The sequence below is a fragment of the Anabrus simplex genome, chromosome 6, assembly GCF_040414725.1.
Source record: "Anabrus simplex isolate iqAnaSimp1 chromosome 6, ASM4041472v1, whole genome shotgun sequence".
Taxonomy (NCBI): Eukaryota; Metazoa; Arthropoda; class Insecta; order Orthoptera; family Tettigoniidae; genus Anabrus; species Anabrus simplex.
Window position 1 is genome coordinate 305458719 of NC_090270.1, and position 19356 is coordinate 305478074.

At 44.4% G+C, this 19356-nt stretch overlaps 1 protein-coding gene across 1 annotated transcript in view; it reads right to left on the reverse strand.

The window, feature by feature from the left end:
- LOC136876515 (cytochrome P450 6j1) overlaps positions 1–19356 on the reverse strand; it is a 71434-nt gene that overhangs the window by 51274 nt on the left and 804 nt on the right. The window contains exon 2 of the mRNA XM_068228459.1: positions 1924–2446. Coding sequence (XP_068084560.1) covers positions 1924–2440 — 517 coding nt within the window. The 5' untranslated portion in view covers positions 2441–2446. The remainder of the gene's footprint in view (positions 1–1923; positions 2447–19356) is intronic.

Consider the following 19356-nt stretch of genomic DNA (forward strand, 5'->3'; position numbering starts at 1 on the left):
GTTAAAGTGAATTTGTGTGAACAGTTAACTAATGTAAACCGTATCAAATGACACATATTCTTCTTCTTTATCTGTGTACCCTCCAGGGTCGGTTTTTCCCTCGGACTCAGCGAGGGATCCCACCTCTTGCACTTCAAGGGCAGTATCCTGGAGCTTCAGACCCTGAGTCGGGGGATACAACTGGGGAGGATGACCAGTACCTCGCCCAGGCGGCTTCACCTGCTATGCTGAACATGGGCCTTGCGGGGGGATGGGAAGATTGGAAGGGATAGACAAGGAAGTAGGAAGGAAGCGGCCGTGGCCTTAAGTTAGATACCATCCCGGCATTTGCCTGGAGGAAAAGTGGGAAACCACGGAAAACCACTTTCAGGATAGCTGAGGTGGGAATCGAAACCTCCGCTACTCAGCTGACCTCCCGAGGCTGAGTGGACCCCGTTCCAGCCTTCGTACCACTTTTCAAATTTCGTGGCAGAGGCGGAAATCGAACCCGGGCCTCCGGGGGTGGCAGCTAATCACCACAGAGGCGGACATGACAGATATTATTGAAATAATAATCGGAAAATAAACCCGAATGCGGGAAATAGATATTTGAGAAACTTTCGGAGAGGACAAGTTCTTCTTCCTATTATTAGTAGTCGGAGACGAACGAAATAGGAAATCTCGTGTAATACGGGACAAAGTAACCTGACATGAGACCCAGTGAAACGTGTACGTATATATAGGGTGAACCGAAATTCGCGCACTCGGCGTCGCAGGGCGACTCCTCACATGCCAGCAATAAAAAACACGTCTCTCACAAAAGTTCGTCCTGCGAGTATATTCTTTCGTTTTAAATCTGCTAACCCTCCAGGATTGGTTTTCCCCTCGGACTCAGCGAGGGATCCCACCTCTACCACCTCAAGGGCAGTGTCCTGGAGCTTCAGACTCTGGGTCGGGGGATGAAACTGGGGAGGATGACCAGTACCTCGCGCAGGCCGCATCACATGCTATGCTGAACAGGGGCCTTGCGTGGGGATGGGAAGTTGGAAGGGATAGACAAGGAAGAGGGAAGGAAGCGGCCGTGGCTTTAAGTTAGGTACCATCCCAGCATTTGCCTGGAGGAGAAGTGGGAAACCACGGAAAACCACTTTCAGGATAGCTGAGGTGGGAATCGAACCCACCTCTACTCAGTTGACCTCCCGAGGCTGAGTGGACCCCGTTCCAGCCCTCGTACCACTTTTCAAATTTCGTGGCACAGCCAGGAATCGAACCTGGGCCTCCGGGGGTGGCAGCTAGTCACACTAACCGCTACACCACGGAGGCGGACCCTGCGAGTATATCCTGCAGAAAAAGGACATTGAAGAGTGACAATCTGGCAACACTGTAACCACATGTAGGGTAACAACCTCTGTCAGCACGTATTAGTCGTGCTGTACAGTTAGTGCAGTGGATGGAGTTTTGGGTTAGCATTCAGGAGGTCGAGGGGTCGATTCTGGGTTGAGGCGTATGTTTTTTATTTCGTAAGTATAGTCCAGGTCCGCCTCTGTGGTGTAGTGGTTAGTGTGATTAGCTGTCACCCCCGAAGGCCCGGGTTCCATTCTCGGCTCTGCCACGAAATTTGAAAAGTGGTACGAGGCTGCTGGAACGGGGTCCACGCAGCCTCGAGAGGTCAACTGAGTAGGGGTGGGTTCGATTCCCACCTCATCCATCCTGGAAGTGGTTTTCCGTGGTTTCCCACTTCTCCTCTATCTCCCGGATGCAACCTAACAGCCGCGCGCCTCTGACCGCAAGGCCAACTCGCCCGGTCAAATAGTTTCCAGAGGACCCGCTGTTCCATAACGAACAGTTCTGTAAGATGGATTCTGGTCAATGATTTGTTTGTACAAAACTGTTCGATATGTACCATTGAGTTAACTATGGTTATGATTATTTGATAATTCTCACCTGAATATTTGTTCACGCAAAGAACCAACTCCTTGCCACATTCATCCACAAACTCGAACATCCTCTTCAGCTTCCCTGAAGTGAAGGTTGGGCTTAGCTTCATCCTGAGGTGCCTCCAGCGATTCCCGTTGATAGAGGATAGCGTCCTGCCAAGCAAGGGATCTGAGTCTTTGTCAACAGAGAAGTTCCTGTCCATGAAGTAGTTGAAATCTTTCACCAACACACTCTTGACCACATCCAAATCTCGAATCACCAACATTGGCTGGTCAAAAGCGAAGACTCCAATGAAGGGTTTTCCCTTGCCTTTCTCATACGCATCTTGGATTACTTGCCCAATATTTTTCTTAGCCAACACTGTATCCTTGAAGTTTCCGACAAAGGGCAAGGGCTTTAGGAAGGGAATGCCCTTCTTTTCCCATTTTCTGTAGTTTCGAGTGAAGAAAGTATAGGCTACGCCGAAAACTGCCAGAAGAATAACTCCGAGATCTATAGTCCAGGAATTGCTCAGAAGGGCCATCTTTATCTGAAATGTTAAGGACAAAGATTAATTACCCAATAATGTTCATCTCGCTGCTTTAATATTCCATGAGATACCATTAACAATTGATCTAGGCCTACATCGCTGCACAAATAGTCACGAGAAGATATATATTTTTATTTGGAGGCTGATGATGGTGACGATGATCTCTTTTAATAATAATAATAATAATAATAATAATAATAATAATAATATACGCCTCTTGAACACTCTTTCACTTCAAAATACCCGACAAATAGTTTGGAATACTCCTACACCATCAGAACACGCCGCTGTGACACCAAGTAGTAGGTAATTGTTAGAAATGACATCTTATGGAAGTTAACAGACACAAACTAGGGCGTTACCACAAGCCTTTAAGGCCACAGCCCCAGAGATCTGCTATCTTGTTGCAGAATACGCCTGTGCCGTATGGTATAAATCTTCTCATGGTAAACATATGGACTCGGCTAAGAATAAAACATGCGGGACGATCACGGGCTGTTTAACCAACTCCTGTGCAGAGGATGAACTGTCTTGCTGTCATTACACCTACAACCTTTCGTTGAGAATTGTTGCTGTTGACCACGAACATCTTAAGGATGACAACAACGAAGATGACACTTACTGTATGACTAACCGCTTCACTTTAGGCTAAAACCTGTAAAAATTTCCCTCGGTATCCACTTACTTCTAAGCGTATTATTATTATTATTATTATTATTATTATTATTATTATTATTATTATTATTATTATTATTATTATTATTATTTACAATTTACTATTTCTAAGTTCTTGGAAGGCTCGAAGGTATTACTTCTCTTGTCTAGAGGGAATCACGTCAACTATGAAGAAGACTTGATTGTATCTGGAGGTCACTTAACATTTTAAGAACTGGTGTTAGCAGATCCAAATCTACTCATAAAGTAGAGGCAGGAAGACAATTTTATGTTTATACTAGCAAATGTACCCGTGCTTCGCTACGTTATTCTACACTGATTTAGCAAATGTCATGGGATAGTCACCTAATAGCGTGTGGGGCCTCCTCTGACCCTGCGAACTGCAGGGAGACGCCCTGGAAGTGAGTCGACAAGTCCCTGGTAGTCCTCTGGACGCAGCTGACACCAAATCGTTTGCAGAGCGGCACCAATGCTGGTCCGTTCGTGGGTGCAGAGTCCATGGCACGGAGCCTGTGTTCCAGGACATTCCAGATATGCCCGATAGGGTTCATATCGAGGCTCCTGGGTGGCCGTGGCAGTCGTTGGATCTCCGCTGCATGTTCCTGGAACCATTTCTGGGCGACGTGGGAGCGATGTGGCGGCGCGTTATCATCTTGAAACACCGCAGAACCGTCTGGCCACTGGAAGGCCAAAAATGGGTGAAGATGGTCTCCGAGCAGCTCAACATACCGCGTACCATTCAAAGTCTCTTCCAGAACAACGTTTGGAGAGCGGCCACCAATGGTGGTCCGTTCGTGGGTGCAGGGTCCAAGGCACGGAGCCTGTGTTCCAGGACATCCCAGATATCCATACCAGGAAAATGCACCCCAGACCATAACAGAGACACCAGCAGCCTGGACCACACCTTCGAGGCAGGTGGGATCCATCGCTTCATGTGGTCTGCGCCATACACGGTGCCTCCCATCGGCATGGTGCAGTTGAAATCGTGATTCGTCCGATCATATCACGTTACGCCATTGTTCCAGTGTCCATCCCTGGTGACTGGCGATAAATGCGCGTCGTTGTGCCCGATGACGTTGGGTTAACAGTGGCACCCGTGTGCGGCGCCGGCTCCCATACCCCATAGAACCCATGTTCCTCCGGATTGTCCAATGGGAGACGTGTCTAGCACGTCCTGTGTTGAATTGAGCCGTGATTTGTTGCACGGTTGCCCGTCTGTCACTATTGACAATCCGTCTCAGATGTCGCCGGTCACGGTCATCGAGGGTGGCTGGATGGCCGGTCGTTCGTCTGTTGTGGACGGTGACACCCGGATTCAACCATTCACGATACACCCTGGACACGGTTGATCGTGTGAAGCCGAATTCCCGCACCACTTCCGAAATCGCACTTCCCATCCGTCGGGCACCGACCACCATACCCCATTCGAAGGGTGTCAGCTCACGACAACTTTCCATGTTACACCTGTCACATGCACAGCCACTGCTCACAAGGTCTCCTATACAACTGCCGCTGGCACAGGGGGCGTGTGGTGCGCAGACAACACACCTGCGCATCAGTGCTCCGCTATCCCATGGCATTTGCTCAGTCAGTGTACATTGTAGGCCTATGTGAATGTCTCCGTACAGTACTGTAAAGGTAGTGTCTCTTAGCGCTATCCGAGGAACAAAAGAGGCAGGACACCTTACATTGTTTCCGATGTAAGGTAGGCATTGGGGAAGTTTTGTTGATCCTACTGTCGAGTTCCAGTGTTCCTACTATAACGGCAGGCTCACTTTAGCAACTGCCATTCACAGTAGAGATGGAGAGTTTTCATCATAAAGACAGGTCCTTTTCCTAATACCAGCCACAACCGAGCTGAAGAGATTTTATTATAATCGAGAAATGGTGCGCTATCTAACGTATCAACAATCGAGACACGACAATAAGTCATAAGATCAAAGTTGTATATCTCTCTAAATTAAAAGGCGATTGTGCTATCTGTTTTGTTATACGACTTACCGTTTAGCCACCAACTGCCCCTAAACGAAGGTCTGCACCGTCATTAAAATGCATCCATACTTCGATATTTGCCGGGGCTAAAAGTTATACACTTGAACAGCTTGGAATTTTTCCTCAAAGAGAAGAGTGTCCAGGTTTCGGGATTAGCACTTCCATACATACGGAGTAATTAAGGAAGAAACTAATGCAGTTAAGGCATTTGAAAATAATAAAACATAGGATTATAACTGAATAGAGCCGTATAAGACAATGACTAATTGGCTGAATGGTCAGCGTACTGGCCTTCGGTTCAGAGGGTCCCGGGTTCGATTCCAGGCCGGGTCGGGGATTTTAATCGCTTCCTATTAATTATTCTGGTTCGAAACTAAGAAGTCCCAACACCCTCCTCATCATATTCAGACAAAATACCACACTACCAACCACCATAGAAACATGCAATAGTGATTACATCCTTCCATAGAGGGTTGGCGTCGGGAAGGGCATCCGGCCGTAAAACAGAGCCAAATCCACACGTGCGGCACAGTCCGCACCCACGACACCACAGCTGTGGGAAAAAGTGGCAGGAGAAGAAGAAGAAGAAGAGCCGTATAGGACAAATATGTAAATACCAATATGACAAAGAATAATAAAGTCCATAAAATAATCACTGTCTGCCTCTGTGGTGTAGTGGTTAGCGTGATTAACTGCCACCCCCGGAGGCCCGGCTCGATTCCCGGTTCTGCCACGAAATTTTAAAAGTGGTGCGAGGGCTGGAACGGGGTCCACTCAGCCTCGGGTGGTCAACTGAGGAGAGGTGGGTTCGATTCCCACCTCAGCGATCCTCGAAGTGGATTTTAAGGCCACGGCCGCTTCCTTCCCTCTTCCTCGTCTATCCCTTCCAGTCTTCCCATCCCCCCACAAGGCCCCTGTTCAGCATAACACCTGAGGCAGTCTGGTCGAGGTACTGTTCCTCCTCCCCATTTCTATCCCCGACCCAAAGTCTGAAGCTCCAGGACACTGCCCTTGAGGCGGTAGACGTGGGATCCGTCGCTGAGTCAGAGGGAAAAACCAACCCTGGAGGGTAAACAGAAGAAGAAAGTGAAGAAGGAGGAGAAGAAGAAGAATCACTAATGTAAAAAATAAAGGGTAGGATACATGGTTGTCCTGCAATATATAAGACTGTTTAGCCTCACTGAATATTGTGTTGCAGTCCTTACCTCGATGATGCCACGAACGAGACCAAGTTCTACACTGAACAGTTGAGCTCCGGGTCTTACGTATTAGCTCTGGTAAGACTGAAGGCCACAACACTTATCAGGTTCATGACTTGTACATTTCTGGCATTGTAAGACCGCAAACACGTTGCATCAGGACGTAATAGCACTTAACGGTATTCAGATAAGGCAAGAAAATGATATCGAGATAGAAATTTATAAGATGGGTATTCGTAAGCCGGGCTGAGTGGCTCAGGCGTTTGAGGCGCTGGACTTCTGACACCACCTTGGCAGGTTCGACCCTGGCTCAGTCCGGTGCTATTTGAAGGTGTTCACATACTTCAACCTCGTATCGGTAGATTTACTGGCACGTAAAAGAACTCCTGCAGGACTAAATGCCGGCACCTCGGCGTCTCCGAATACCGTAAAAGTAGTTAGTGGGACGTTAATCCAATATTATTATTATCATTATGTCCGTCTCTGTGGTGTAGTGGTTAGTGTGATTAACTGCCACCCCCGGAGGCCCGGCTTGATTCCCAGCTCTGCCACGAAATTCGAAAAGTGGTGCGAGGGCTGGAACGGGGTTCACTCAGCCTCGGGAGGTCAAGTGAGTAGAGGGAGGGGGGTTTCGATTCCTTCCTCACCCATCCTTGAAGTGATTTTCTGTGGTTTTTCCACTTCTCTTCCAGGCAAATGCCGGGATGTTACCCAACTTAAGGCCACAGACGCTTCCTTCCCTCTTCCTTTTCCATACCTGCAAATCTTACCATCTACTCACAAGGCCCCTGTTCAGCATAGCAGGTGAGGCAGCCTGACCGAGGTACTGGTCCTATTTCCCAGTTGTATCCCCGAACCCAAAGTCTGGCGCTCCAGAACACTGCCATTGAGGCGGTAGAGGTCGGATCCCTCTCTGATTCCGATCAAGAAACCAACCCTGGAGGGAAAATGGATGAAGAACGAAGTATACAATAAAACCTTCACCAAAGAAATAACACTACACTACAGTTGACTACACACTAAGAAACTAACATACAATCAAGCAGAGGTGCTCACGCTGGGCATTCCGTCCCGCGGGCGCCCAGCACTGTAAAGCTAGCAATACACGTAGAGGAAATGCTCAAGGAAAAAGCCTCCGGGATATCCTTGGGGATTTCCTCAACCGAACCCTCGCCCACACACGGAGAGGATATCCTCAAGGAAATCCTGAAGGAAAAGGCCTTGAGGATTTTCTCAAGGTTCAACTCCAGGTCAACACAACAGTTCTGTTGACTGGTGGTGGTTGGTTGTTCACGTGGTGTTGCAAAATTTCATCATGGTAATTTTTTGAACTCACTTGCAACAAGAAAGGTTCACTCTGGTATATTTGTATAAATTCTGTTAAAATTTCTCGAGACATGACGATATAGGACGCTCCCGACAATCGCTTCACTTCACAAATCCTCAAGGCCTACTGCCATCAACACATTCACGCAGCAAGAGACTGGGAAAATCCGGCCTGCTTGGCCTCAAGGCGGAAAAGAATTGAGTTTTGTTCGGGATTTTTGGATCTCTCGCACCCAGCGCGACCTCAAGGACGCCACCAAACACGTTGAGGAATTCCTCAAGGATTGCACTGTTCAGGCCGAACCTTGAGGAAATCCCGCTCATGTATGACCGCCTTAAGCGGGCGGGCGTTGAGCGTATGCTATTCAGCCAGTGACGTGACTGCGTCACAGGCGGTGAAGGTTGGGCAAAGTTCGCCCAGTCGCTCTCGATCACTGCTGCTATCCTCGAGTTTGAAATGGAGGCAGAAAACTATGAAAGAAAGAAGGCAGATTCCACATCATTTTCAATTTACGCTGCAAGAAATAAATTAGTTATGTTCATTGCAGTTTACATATTTTGACCGGATACAATAAAGAGTTAGGTCTACAACCCCAAATATTTTTATGATCTACATAACTAATTAGAATGTTCACAATTACATTTTAAGATATGCTTTAGAAACAGTTCTAATATAATACAGAGTTTAGGTGGACAAGGTGTGGTTTGTGGGTGTTTGGGTTTAAATTATCTGAGACACTCACCAACAATCCAATCATACTTATCGGGAATGAAATCAATAATAATAATAATTTCGTGTGGCTATTTCTAGCCGAGTGCAGCCCTTGTAAGGCAGACCCTCCAATGAGGGTGGGCGGCATCTGCCACGTGTAGGTAACTGCGTGTTATTGTGGTGGAGGATAGTGTTATGTGTGGTGTGTGAGTTGCAAGGATGTTGGGGACAGGACAAACACCCATCCCCCGGGCCATTGGAATTAACCAATGAAGGTTTAAATCCGCGACCAGGCCGGGAATCGAACCCGGGACCCTCTGAAGAGAAGTCCAGTACGCTGGCCATTCAGCCAACGAGTCGGACAATAAAATCAATGAGGTTATCTATTTGAAGGCATACTGTACATCTTTCTGAGAGATGCATTTTTATTGTTGTTGTAATTTAATCTTGGATAGTAAATTCTATGTCCTCACTCGTGATGAAACTACCTCTCGCCATTTAGCTATTATCACCGGACGCCCGTTAAATTATAAATCTTCTTCTTCTCCTTCTTAATCTGTTTACCCTCCAGGGTTGGCTTTTCCCTCGGACTCAGCGAGGGATCCCACCTCTACAGCCTCAAGGGCAGTGTCCTGGAGCTTCAGACTCTGGGGTCGGGGGATAAAACTGGGGAGAATGACCAGTGCCTCACTCAGGCGGCCTCACCTGCTATGCTGAACAGGGGCCTTGCGGGGGATGGAAAGACTGGAAGGGATAGACAAGGAAGAGGTGTGATAGTACATATATCACACCCCAGAATTATATGTAGAAGTTAGAGATATTATTGTCAGTATTCTATTTTTATTATTATTATTATTATTATTATTATTATTATTTCATTTGTATAATTTGCCATTTATATTGGTAAGCTGGAAGATATCCACATATGTAGGTATGAGTAATTTGTTTTGCACGAGTGGGAAAACATTGCTGTAATAACTCTGGTAATTTGAATGAGTCATATGGCTACCCCAGTGTCTGTTGTGATGTACTTGTGTCAGGAAATTCCATTAGTCATGTATATATCCCAGCCTGATGAGATGAGCTTGTTGCTGTACCAGGGAAATTTGATGATTCATATAAAACTCCCGAGTGTTTGTTTATAACTTGGGAGAAAGAAGAGGTTCACTCATGATTGGCTGGCAAGCACCAATCCAGACGTATCATCTGAGAGGAGGGGGATGTTGATGTCTATAAAGGTTGATGATACGGCGGCAACAAAAAAACATTGTAAGGGACATTGTAAAGGAACATTGTAAGGGTGATTGTAGAGGTGATTGTAAAGGAACGAGAAGGAAGATAACTACAACTACAACTGACGCACTGTACGGGAAGGAAGTGGTGCTGATACACGGTACTGGAAGGACACGGCTGCAATGGACTGGACTTAAAACGTTAGTGGAGCGTAGTCTTGTTATGTTCGTGGAAAGTGGTTGATTGTGGAGAGTGCTTGCGCATTACGTATGGTAGCACTTGTGGCGGCCTAGCATTATATGTTGGTGAAAGCTATCTCAGACTTTCCATAAATTTATGTTGAGGATCGACAGACGTGTGTATATATCTTTACAACAAGTGTTAAAATATGTGAACACAGTAGTACAAGGTACAGTATCTGTGTGATGTGATTACTGCCGATTATGAGAATCGGTAAGTCGAATTGATATAGAGACAGTGAAGGGTATTTATCTTCATACATGTACATTGTTCATCGGACTATCTACAAATGGTACCTTAGTTCTCGCTTTCGTTTTCCCACGATTGTCATTATTATTGTTGTTGTTGTTGTTGTTGTAAATATGGAGTCTTCCAGCAATATTTTATGTGTGTATTATATGTATAATGTTGTATGTTGATGAGGTGCTCATGCACGGAATTTGTTCAGAATATAGTTAGCTATTTTAGAATCAGTGTTATTGATGAACCTAGGTGCAGTTCCTACCTAATTAGTCGTTTTCAGGAGGTTAGGTAAGGCCTGCAGCAGGCGTACCAGTACGCAGCATTATGTACACGCCCTGGGATACACAGTTTATCATGCTCTTATCTAAATTCGAGGGATCCATTCTGGTGAACTCTGGCGCCCATACTACGGACATTTCGGTTAATTATGCTTATTGATTTTATTAAGTTTTTGAGTAATTTTATTTATATATACTTATTCATGATTTTATTTATTATTATCATAAAAAAGTTACAGAGGGAAGGAAGCATCCGTGGCCTTAACTTAGATACCATCCCGGCATTTGCCTGGAGGAGAAGTGGGAAACCACGGAAAACCACTTCGAGGATGGCTGAGGTAGGAATCCAACCCACCTCTACTCATTTGACCTCCCGAAGCTGAGTGGACCCCGTTCCAACCCTCGTACTAGTATTCAAATTTCTTGGCAGAGCCGGGAATCGAACCCGGGCCTTCGGGGGTGGCAGCTAATCACACTAACCACTACGCAACAGAGGCGGACTAAATTTTAAATACTATTTTTTTAAAAATCAGTGAACAGGGAAAGTCACACAACACTACAACACTGTGAAAAATTATTGTTGTATTATTTAATTACATTACTTTTTGGTTCATGAATAACAGGAATTTTACTTTTAAGAATTTGGAAATACTGTCATTCCGTCCGACTAGTTGGTTGAATGGTCAGCGTACAGGCCTTCGGTTCAGAGGTTCCCGGGTTCGATTCCCGGCAGGATTGGGAATTTTCACCATCATTGGTTAATTTCCCTGGCACGGGCGCTGGGTGTATGTGTTGTCTTCATCATCATTTCATCCCCATTACGACGTGCAGGTCGCCCACGGTCGTCAAATAAAAAGACCTGCACCTGGCGAGCCGAACCCGTCCTGAGATATCCTGGCACTAAAAGCCATACGACATTTCATTTCATTTTACTGTCTTTCCCATCCAAGAAATTGTAGGGTTTATCTTGTACGCGTAAATCCTGTACCTTTGTAGGTTGTAACACAAAAAATATTAACGTATCAGTTTTCTTTGAATGAATGAATATACGAAAAATAAAACTCACTGTTTATATCGAGCGCAGTATACACTGGCTTAGCAATTGTCATGGGATAGTCACCTAATAGCGTGTGGGGCTGCCTCTGGCCCTGCGAACTCCAGTGAGACGCCGTGAAAGTGAGTCGACAAGTCCCTGGTAGTCCTCTGGACGCAGTTAACACCAAATCGTTTGCAGAGCGGCCGCCAATGCTGGTCTGTTCGTGGGTGCAGGATACATGGCACGAAGCCTGCGTTCCAGGACATCCCAGATATCTTCGATGGGGTTCATATCGGGGCTTCTGGGTCGTGATGGGAGTCGTTGGACCTCTGCTGCATGTTCCTGGAACCATTCCCGGGCGACGTTGGAGCGATGTGGCGGCGCATTATCATCTTAAAACACCGCAGAACCGTCTGGGCGCTGGAAGGCCAAAAATGGGTGAAGATGGTCTCCGAGCAGTTCAACATACCGCGTACCATTCAAAGTCTCTTCCAGAACAACTAGGGGCCCCATTCCATACCAGGAAAATGCACCCCAGACCATAACAGAGACACCAGCGCCCTGGACCACACCTTCTAGGCAGGTGGGATCCATCGCTTCATGTGGTCTGCGCCATACACGGTGCCTCCCATCGGCATGGTGCAGATGAAATCGTGATTCGTCCGACCATATCACGTTATGCCATTGTTCCAGTGTCCATCCCTAGTGACTGGCGACAAATGCACGTCGTTGTGCACGATTACGTTGGGTTAACAGTGGCACCCGTGTGTGGCGCCGGCTCCCGTAGCCTAGAGAACACATGTTCCTACGGATTGTCCACTGGGAGACGTGTCTAGCACGGCCTGTGTTGAATTGAGCCGTGATTTGTTGCACGGTTGCCCGTCAGTCACTATTGACAATCCGTCTCAGATGTCACGGTCATCGAGGGTGGCTGGACCGCCATTCGTTCGTCTGTTGTGGACGGTGACACCCGCATTCAAACGTTCACGATACACTCTGGGCACGGTTGATCGTGTGAAGCCGAATTCCCGCACCGCTTCCGAAATCGCACTTCCCGTCCGTCGGGCACCGACCGCCATACCCCGTTCGAACGGTGTCAACTCACGACGACGTTCCATGTTACACCTGTCACATGCACAGCCACTGCTCACAAGGTCTCCTATACAGGAGGTGTGCTCCTCTATCCCATGGCATTTGCTCAGTCAGTGTAAATCAAACCAGAATGTCTTGAAAAGGTCAGTTTTTGTTACTGCGATTACAGAGTTTCCTCTTAAATAACGTACCGCAATCAGCACTTCGGTGAGTAATGGAAGAGAGCTTCGTTATCACAATCGAACATCAATGCTCCCTCGCTTCCCTGCAGAGTATGTACGCTCTCTCGCTTGCTTGCTACGTAAGCAGCCCGCATTTACGTCACGCGAGCCCGGCCGCACTGGGCTAGCCTCAACGGGCGCCCAGCTGAGCACCTCTGCACTAAAGAGACTGCCAGACTAACGAATGCGCGTGGTAAGCGGGTGAATCATACCTCAGAGTCCATGACCTTGAAAAAAAAAAAGGCCTCCTACCCTTCCTCAAAGCACATGCAAAGTCTTCACTACTTGCTGTGGCGTTATACGAATTGGTTAGCCGCGACATAGGACATCTTGTGCGGATTTCCGCTAAACATTTTGTTAATAATTAAAGAAAATAGAAGAAAGGATTAACTGATGATACGATAACTGGCCTTATACAAATTGCTTTTTTTAAAAATAATTCCTATGATTCCTAGTGTCAGCCGGCTAAAATGGAATAAAAATGTGATGTTTTCTCCACAAAATGAGGGTGCGACTGCCTCCTCCTCATCGCCGCGCTTAATCGCCGCTACTGTGTATGCCCTGCCTAAGTTGATTTCTAATTATGGAGAACCCCGAGCCGGGCGAATTAATCAATTAAAGTTAAAGGCCCATACCCGGCCGGGAATTGAACTCGGGACCATCAGGACTAAAGGTCAGAACGCTAAACATTTAGCTATGGAGCCGGTCAGAAAACAACACAAGACATCCTGTGGATATTTTATAATTACTCTAGTTATTTTAAATAGCTTTGTTGTATAGTTCGGTTCAGAGTGTCGGAAGTTCGATACCCGTCCGTATCGGGGATTTTAGCCGTGTCTGATTAATTTTTCTGACTTCTTGCTTGTTTCCTTAGATACTTCTGCATACACACACGACAATTCACACTTTCAAGAGCCACAGAAACACGCAATGGTGAACACATCATTATCACCCCCTCACATAGAGAAGGCATCCGAAAGTAAAACACGCCGAAGTTCACATGTGCGACACACTTGATACCCGCGACCGCATCAGGGTGTGGGAAAAGTTACGGAAGAAGACTCTCAATACTTAACATTAAGCAGAAAATAGCAATGTAGTATGTGAAACATAATACCAGGAAGATTATTGGTAGCGCTGCTTTAGGATCAAGCCTACCTGCCAATTGAATGAACAGGCAAATTTACTGGTAGGTTTAAGGACGTAAATCTGTAGTAAAACTCATTACAGGAAATTAAACATTCCCTAGGTCTTGGAAACTTAATAGCGTCAGGATCAGAAGTTAATAAGTGTCGGCGAAGATGGTTGGACAGGAAAGTTGAAGCATGGGAACCTGGCGCAAGAAAATGGAAACCATATCACACATGGTTTGCTGCACCACACCTCACAAGGTGTGACCAGGGTGTAGCACTTGTGAGATACGGTATCCTAGTTGAAGATACGGAGCTCGTTCGACACAGCATAGCTCCTGTGAGGATGTAGTATCATTAACAGAAGAAGAAACATGCTCGTTGAACCATTTTTTCTTCTGTTTTTGTTGTTAAGAAGCAGTGTGAAGTCAAACCTTAGTACCATTCATTTACATTGTCCGGCATCACCGAGGAGGACTTACCTTGGCCAGCAAAGCCAGTGTTCAGTATGATAACACTTTAATCAGAATTGATATCAGATCTCCTTATCTGAACGTGAAGAGATAAATTAAATTCCAGTCGTATTTTTTTGGCTCGCTATCAAAATCGATGGAACAGGCAAATATCGCAAACACGTTGTATCAGGACGTAGGCCTAATAGGAGTTAACGGTATTCGGAAAAGGCAAGATAATTATGTCGAGGTAGAAATTTATAAGATCGGTATTGGCGGGCTGAGTGGCTCAGACGGTTGAGGCGCTGGCCTTCTGACCCCAACGTGGCAGGTTCGATCCTGGCTCAGTCCGGTGGTATTTGAAGGTGCTCAAATACGTCAGCCTCGTGTCGGTAGATTTACTGGCACTTAAAAGAACTCCTGCGGGACTAAATTCCGGCACCTCGGCTTCTCTGAAAACCGTACAAGTAGTTATTGGGACGTTAAGCCAGTAACATCATTATTATTACTTCCATCTCTGTGGTGTAGTGGTTAGCATGATTAGTTGCCCCCCCACCTAGGCCCCGGGTTCGATGCCCGGCTCCACCACAAAATTTGAAAATTGGTACGAGAGCTGGAACGGGGCATACTCAGCCTCGGGAGGTCAACTGAGTAGAGGGGGTTCGATTCCCACCTCAGCCAACTTCGAAGTGGTTCTCCGTTGTTTCCCACTTCTCCTCGAGGGAAATACCGGGATTGTACCTAACTTAAGGCCACGGCCGCTTCCTTCCCTCTTCCTTGTCTATCCTTTCCAATCTTCCTATCCCCCCACAAGGCCTCTGTTCAGCATAGCAGGTGAGGCCGCGTGGGCGAGATACTGGTCCTCCTCCCCAGCTGTATTCCCCCGATCGAAAGTCTCACGCTCTAGGACACTGCCGTTGAATCCGAGGGATAAACTAATCCTTGATGGTACACAGATTAAGAAAGAAAAATTTTTACTGCTTAACTTATAAATAAAAGAAGTAATTTGTAATCGTGTATGAGTAAAATATTTGTCACGTAACTCTAATTCAGCCCAGATACGTTTTTCTTGTACTCTTCCCTTCACTGAGAAGGGCAGCTAAATCAGAAACTGTAGGAACCATGTAAAGGGAAGAATATCGTAGTCGTGGTGGTGATAAAACCTGATGAGCTCTATACATAAAGCAGACTGTATTTGATAACGTCCATGATATATATGTATATTTGACCAAGCAAGTTGGTCGTGCGGTCAGTGTGGCGCAACTGGGAGCTTGCATTCGGTAGATAGTGGGTTTGAACCCCATTGTCGGCAGCCCTGAAGATGTTCTTTCCCCGTGGTTTTCCATTTTCACACAGGGGAAATGCTGGGGCTGTAAGATCACAGACGCTTCCTTCCCACTCTTAGCCCTTTTCTATCCCATCGTCGCCATAAGATCTATGTGCGACGTAGAGCAAATTGTAAAATGAAATTTGATCGTGTGCACCGTTTTGTTGCATGTTTCACAGGCCTTAGTCGATGTAAATTAAAATGATGAGAAGTGATTGTAATAAAATGTGACATTCGCGGTATACCAGCTTTATAATTTTCAAATGCTTTGCATATACTAGGTGTTGTATGTAACAAACATGGCAGAGGTTATACTAACTATTCATGTGATAGTTTGGTGTGTGTGTACTGTGTAATATGTTGTGAACTGCATGTACGTTGTAATACATGGCCTGGCAGAAAACCAGGCTTCATATCTTGAGTCACGCCATGAAATTAAATAAATAAATAAATAAATAAATAAATAAATAAATAAATAAATAAATAAATAAATAAATAAATAAATAAATAAATAAATAAATAAATAAATAAATAAATAAATAAATAAATAGTACTCGCCTTCGTTGTGGAACTGTTGCTAATTCATCCGGTCACAAGGTATAAACTGCTCTAAAAATGATAATATCAATGTCAATATAGTTACCCCGGATCAAGCAACTAAACTATTAAAGAATCCAGTCTTCCCTATTTAATTCAGTGAAGGGGGTGCCGCCATATTTGATGATCTAAGTAAAATTCATCACACAGCCATCGATGGTAAAGTATTCATTAAATCCTTTCTGAGCGGTACTGTATACTTCGACTACCAAGGCGCACGTATATAACATTAGCTAGAGCAAACTTCCCTGTAGAACATAACCCATGGGCATTCATTAGAGTATAACTTCTTCTAACCCCACAAACAAAGGTATTAACGCTCCAAACACAACACCTAAATGAGAAACGGAAGAATAAGCAATCGAAGCCTTTAAAAATATTTGATACAAACATACTAAACTAACCAATAGGGCCTACCCCCACTACTAATCTAATCGAAATTCAATCGTAATTATACCTCTAATGTTTTTAATGTTATTTGCGTTTCGTCCCACTAACCACTTTTACGGTTTTCGGAGACGCCGAAGTGCAGGAATTTAGTCCTGCAGGAATTATTTTACGTGCCAGTAAATCTACCGACACGATGGGGTCAGAAAGCCAACTCCTCAACCGTCTGAAGCACTCAGACCGGCGTAATTATACTTCAGATACAAATACACTATTATTGAATAAACAAGTAACAACCCACACCCTCCTAGCTTAAGTAACACCTCCGTTAGGATCATTTAACAGGGGTTTCGACTTGAGCTTTAGGCAACAATAAATGAACTAAAACATAGGAATCTTTACCAAACAGGCCAAAATTAAAACCAAATAAAATAAAATATTAAGTAAACTAACATTTGTCAACAATCTTAAATTCAAATTTTCATTATAGACTATAGATATTGAATAATCCTACCGACAAAGGTAAAGGAGCCAATAAAGCAAAAACAGCAAATATACCCCGACTTGTAACCGCTCGCGCTGGTAGCCTCAATCCGAAATTCAAAATAAAGTAGGAATCAAACTACTTAAAAAACAAATAAAAAGAAAACATTCTCATTCTTTTAAAAGTACAATACAATATAAGTAATAAAAGCAAAATATAGACCTGAAAATATTTATTATAAAATTTAACACGATAAATGGATTTGCTAGGCGTAACCATTAAAGAACAAACTCAAAAACATAGTTAAACTGGCCCGTAAGATAAAATATCACAACCAAAAGATCTCAAATGACCATAATCCCCTGAAAACGCACACCCTGAAAGAAATACAGAAGTTATAAAATACATCAAAGATTGAACAACCCATTACTAATCAATAAAACACAGTGGGGTCAAAAATATTATCATAAATATAAACTTTAACACTGTAAAATTCTAAATGTTTGAAAAAAAATCATTGCCATATGTACGAATTATAGAGACCAACACACATAGTCCTAGGGTCCCTTCACACGCAGAAAACATTAGAAAGACCATGATAAAATCAAGTTCGTAATCAAAGAAATTTAAATATATGAAAAGCAAGACAAATATACTCAACCAATAAATTCCAAACTTAACAATATATTATAGATAACAAATGTTTTCGCTTGGAGCAAAACACCCACACTCCTACAAAAAAAAAAAAAAAAAAAAACTAAATCCAGTATAGCTCAACTTGGTCAATGTAAATTAAAATGATGAGAAGTGATTGTAATAAAATGTTACATTCACGGTATACCAGCTTTATAATTTTCAAATGCTTTTCATATACTAAGTGTTGTATGTAACAAACATGGCAGAGGTTATACTAACTATTCATGTGATTGTATTAGTAGTTTAATAAAACACTGGTCTTGTAAACCAATATTAAAATCTCTCTTCTAAAACTCAGAGGAAAGAATACCCTTATTATTAATCCCCAAAATTAATATTTTACACTAAAATACCCTCTAAATTATAAACTTATGTACCCTTACCTTTAATTTACTAAACAGCCTTGTTTTTGCTCAAGTTGACCACCCTCTTGCTATATCACTAATTATCATTGTACAAAATGTATCGTTTCAATAACCGTAGGGATAATATCTTCCTCCTTCTGATTTTCCTATATGCTATTCTAAGTTTCTTTAGGAGGAATGCTCGTACTTTTTATCTACATCACAAGCTTAGCTTCCAATGAATTATTATACCGAGCTCGATAGCTGCAGTCGCTTAAGTGCGGCCAGTATCCAGTAATCGGGAGATAGTGGGTTCGAGCCCCACTGTCGGCAGTCCTGAAGATGGTTTTCCGCGGTTTCCCATTTTCACACCAGGCAAATGCCGGGGCTGTACCTTAATTAAGGCAACGGCCGCTTCCTTCCACTTCCTAGGCCTTTCCTCTGCCATCGTCGCCACAAGACATATCTGTGTCGGTGGGACGTAAAACAAAATACCAATGAATTATTATACGCTTCCATGAAAAACCTTACCTTTTTCGTGCACTCTTCCCTTCACTGAGAATGACAGCTGAATTACGAACTGATGGAACTATCTAAAGGGAAGAATATACAAAGTAGTAGTTGTGGTGTTGATAAAAACCCGATGAGCTCTATAAATAAAGCAGACTGCATTTCAAAACTTGCGTGGTATAAATATTTGACCGAGCAATTTGGTCGTGCGATCAGTGTCGCGCAGCCGGGGTTTGCATTCGGCATTGTCGGCAGGATGAATATGTTTTCCCCCGTGGTTTTCCATTTTCACACCAGGGAAATGCTGGAGATGTAAGACCACAGCCGCTTCCTTCCCACTCTTAGCCCTTTCCTATACCATCGTCGCCGTGAGACCTATCTGCGGCGTAGAGCAAATTGGAAAATAAATTTTGATCGTGTGCACCTTTTTTGTTGCTTGTTTAACAGGCCTTCTCGGTGTAAATTAAAATGATGAGAAGAGATTGTAATGTGACATTCATATAACCCCAGCCTTATCTTTTTCAAAGGCTTTTTTTATTAAATGTTGTCTGTAACAAGCATGGCAGGGGTTATGCTAACCAATCATGTGATAGCAGTCCGCCTTCGTTGTGGAACTGTTGTTAATTCATCCGGTCACAAAGGTTCAGTTGGCAGAAGAGTTTATATGTCCCCTCATCGCCTTCAACCCTTAAAAGAAAAAAATCTTTGATAGTTCTGCTGGGCGAAAATGTATAAA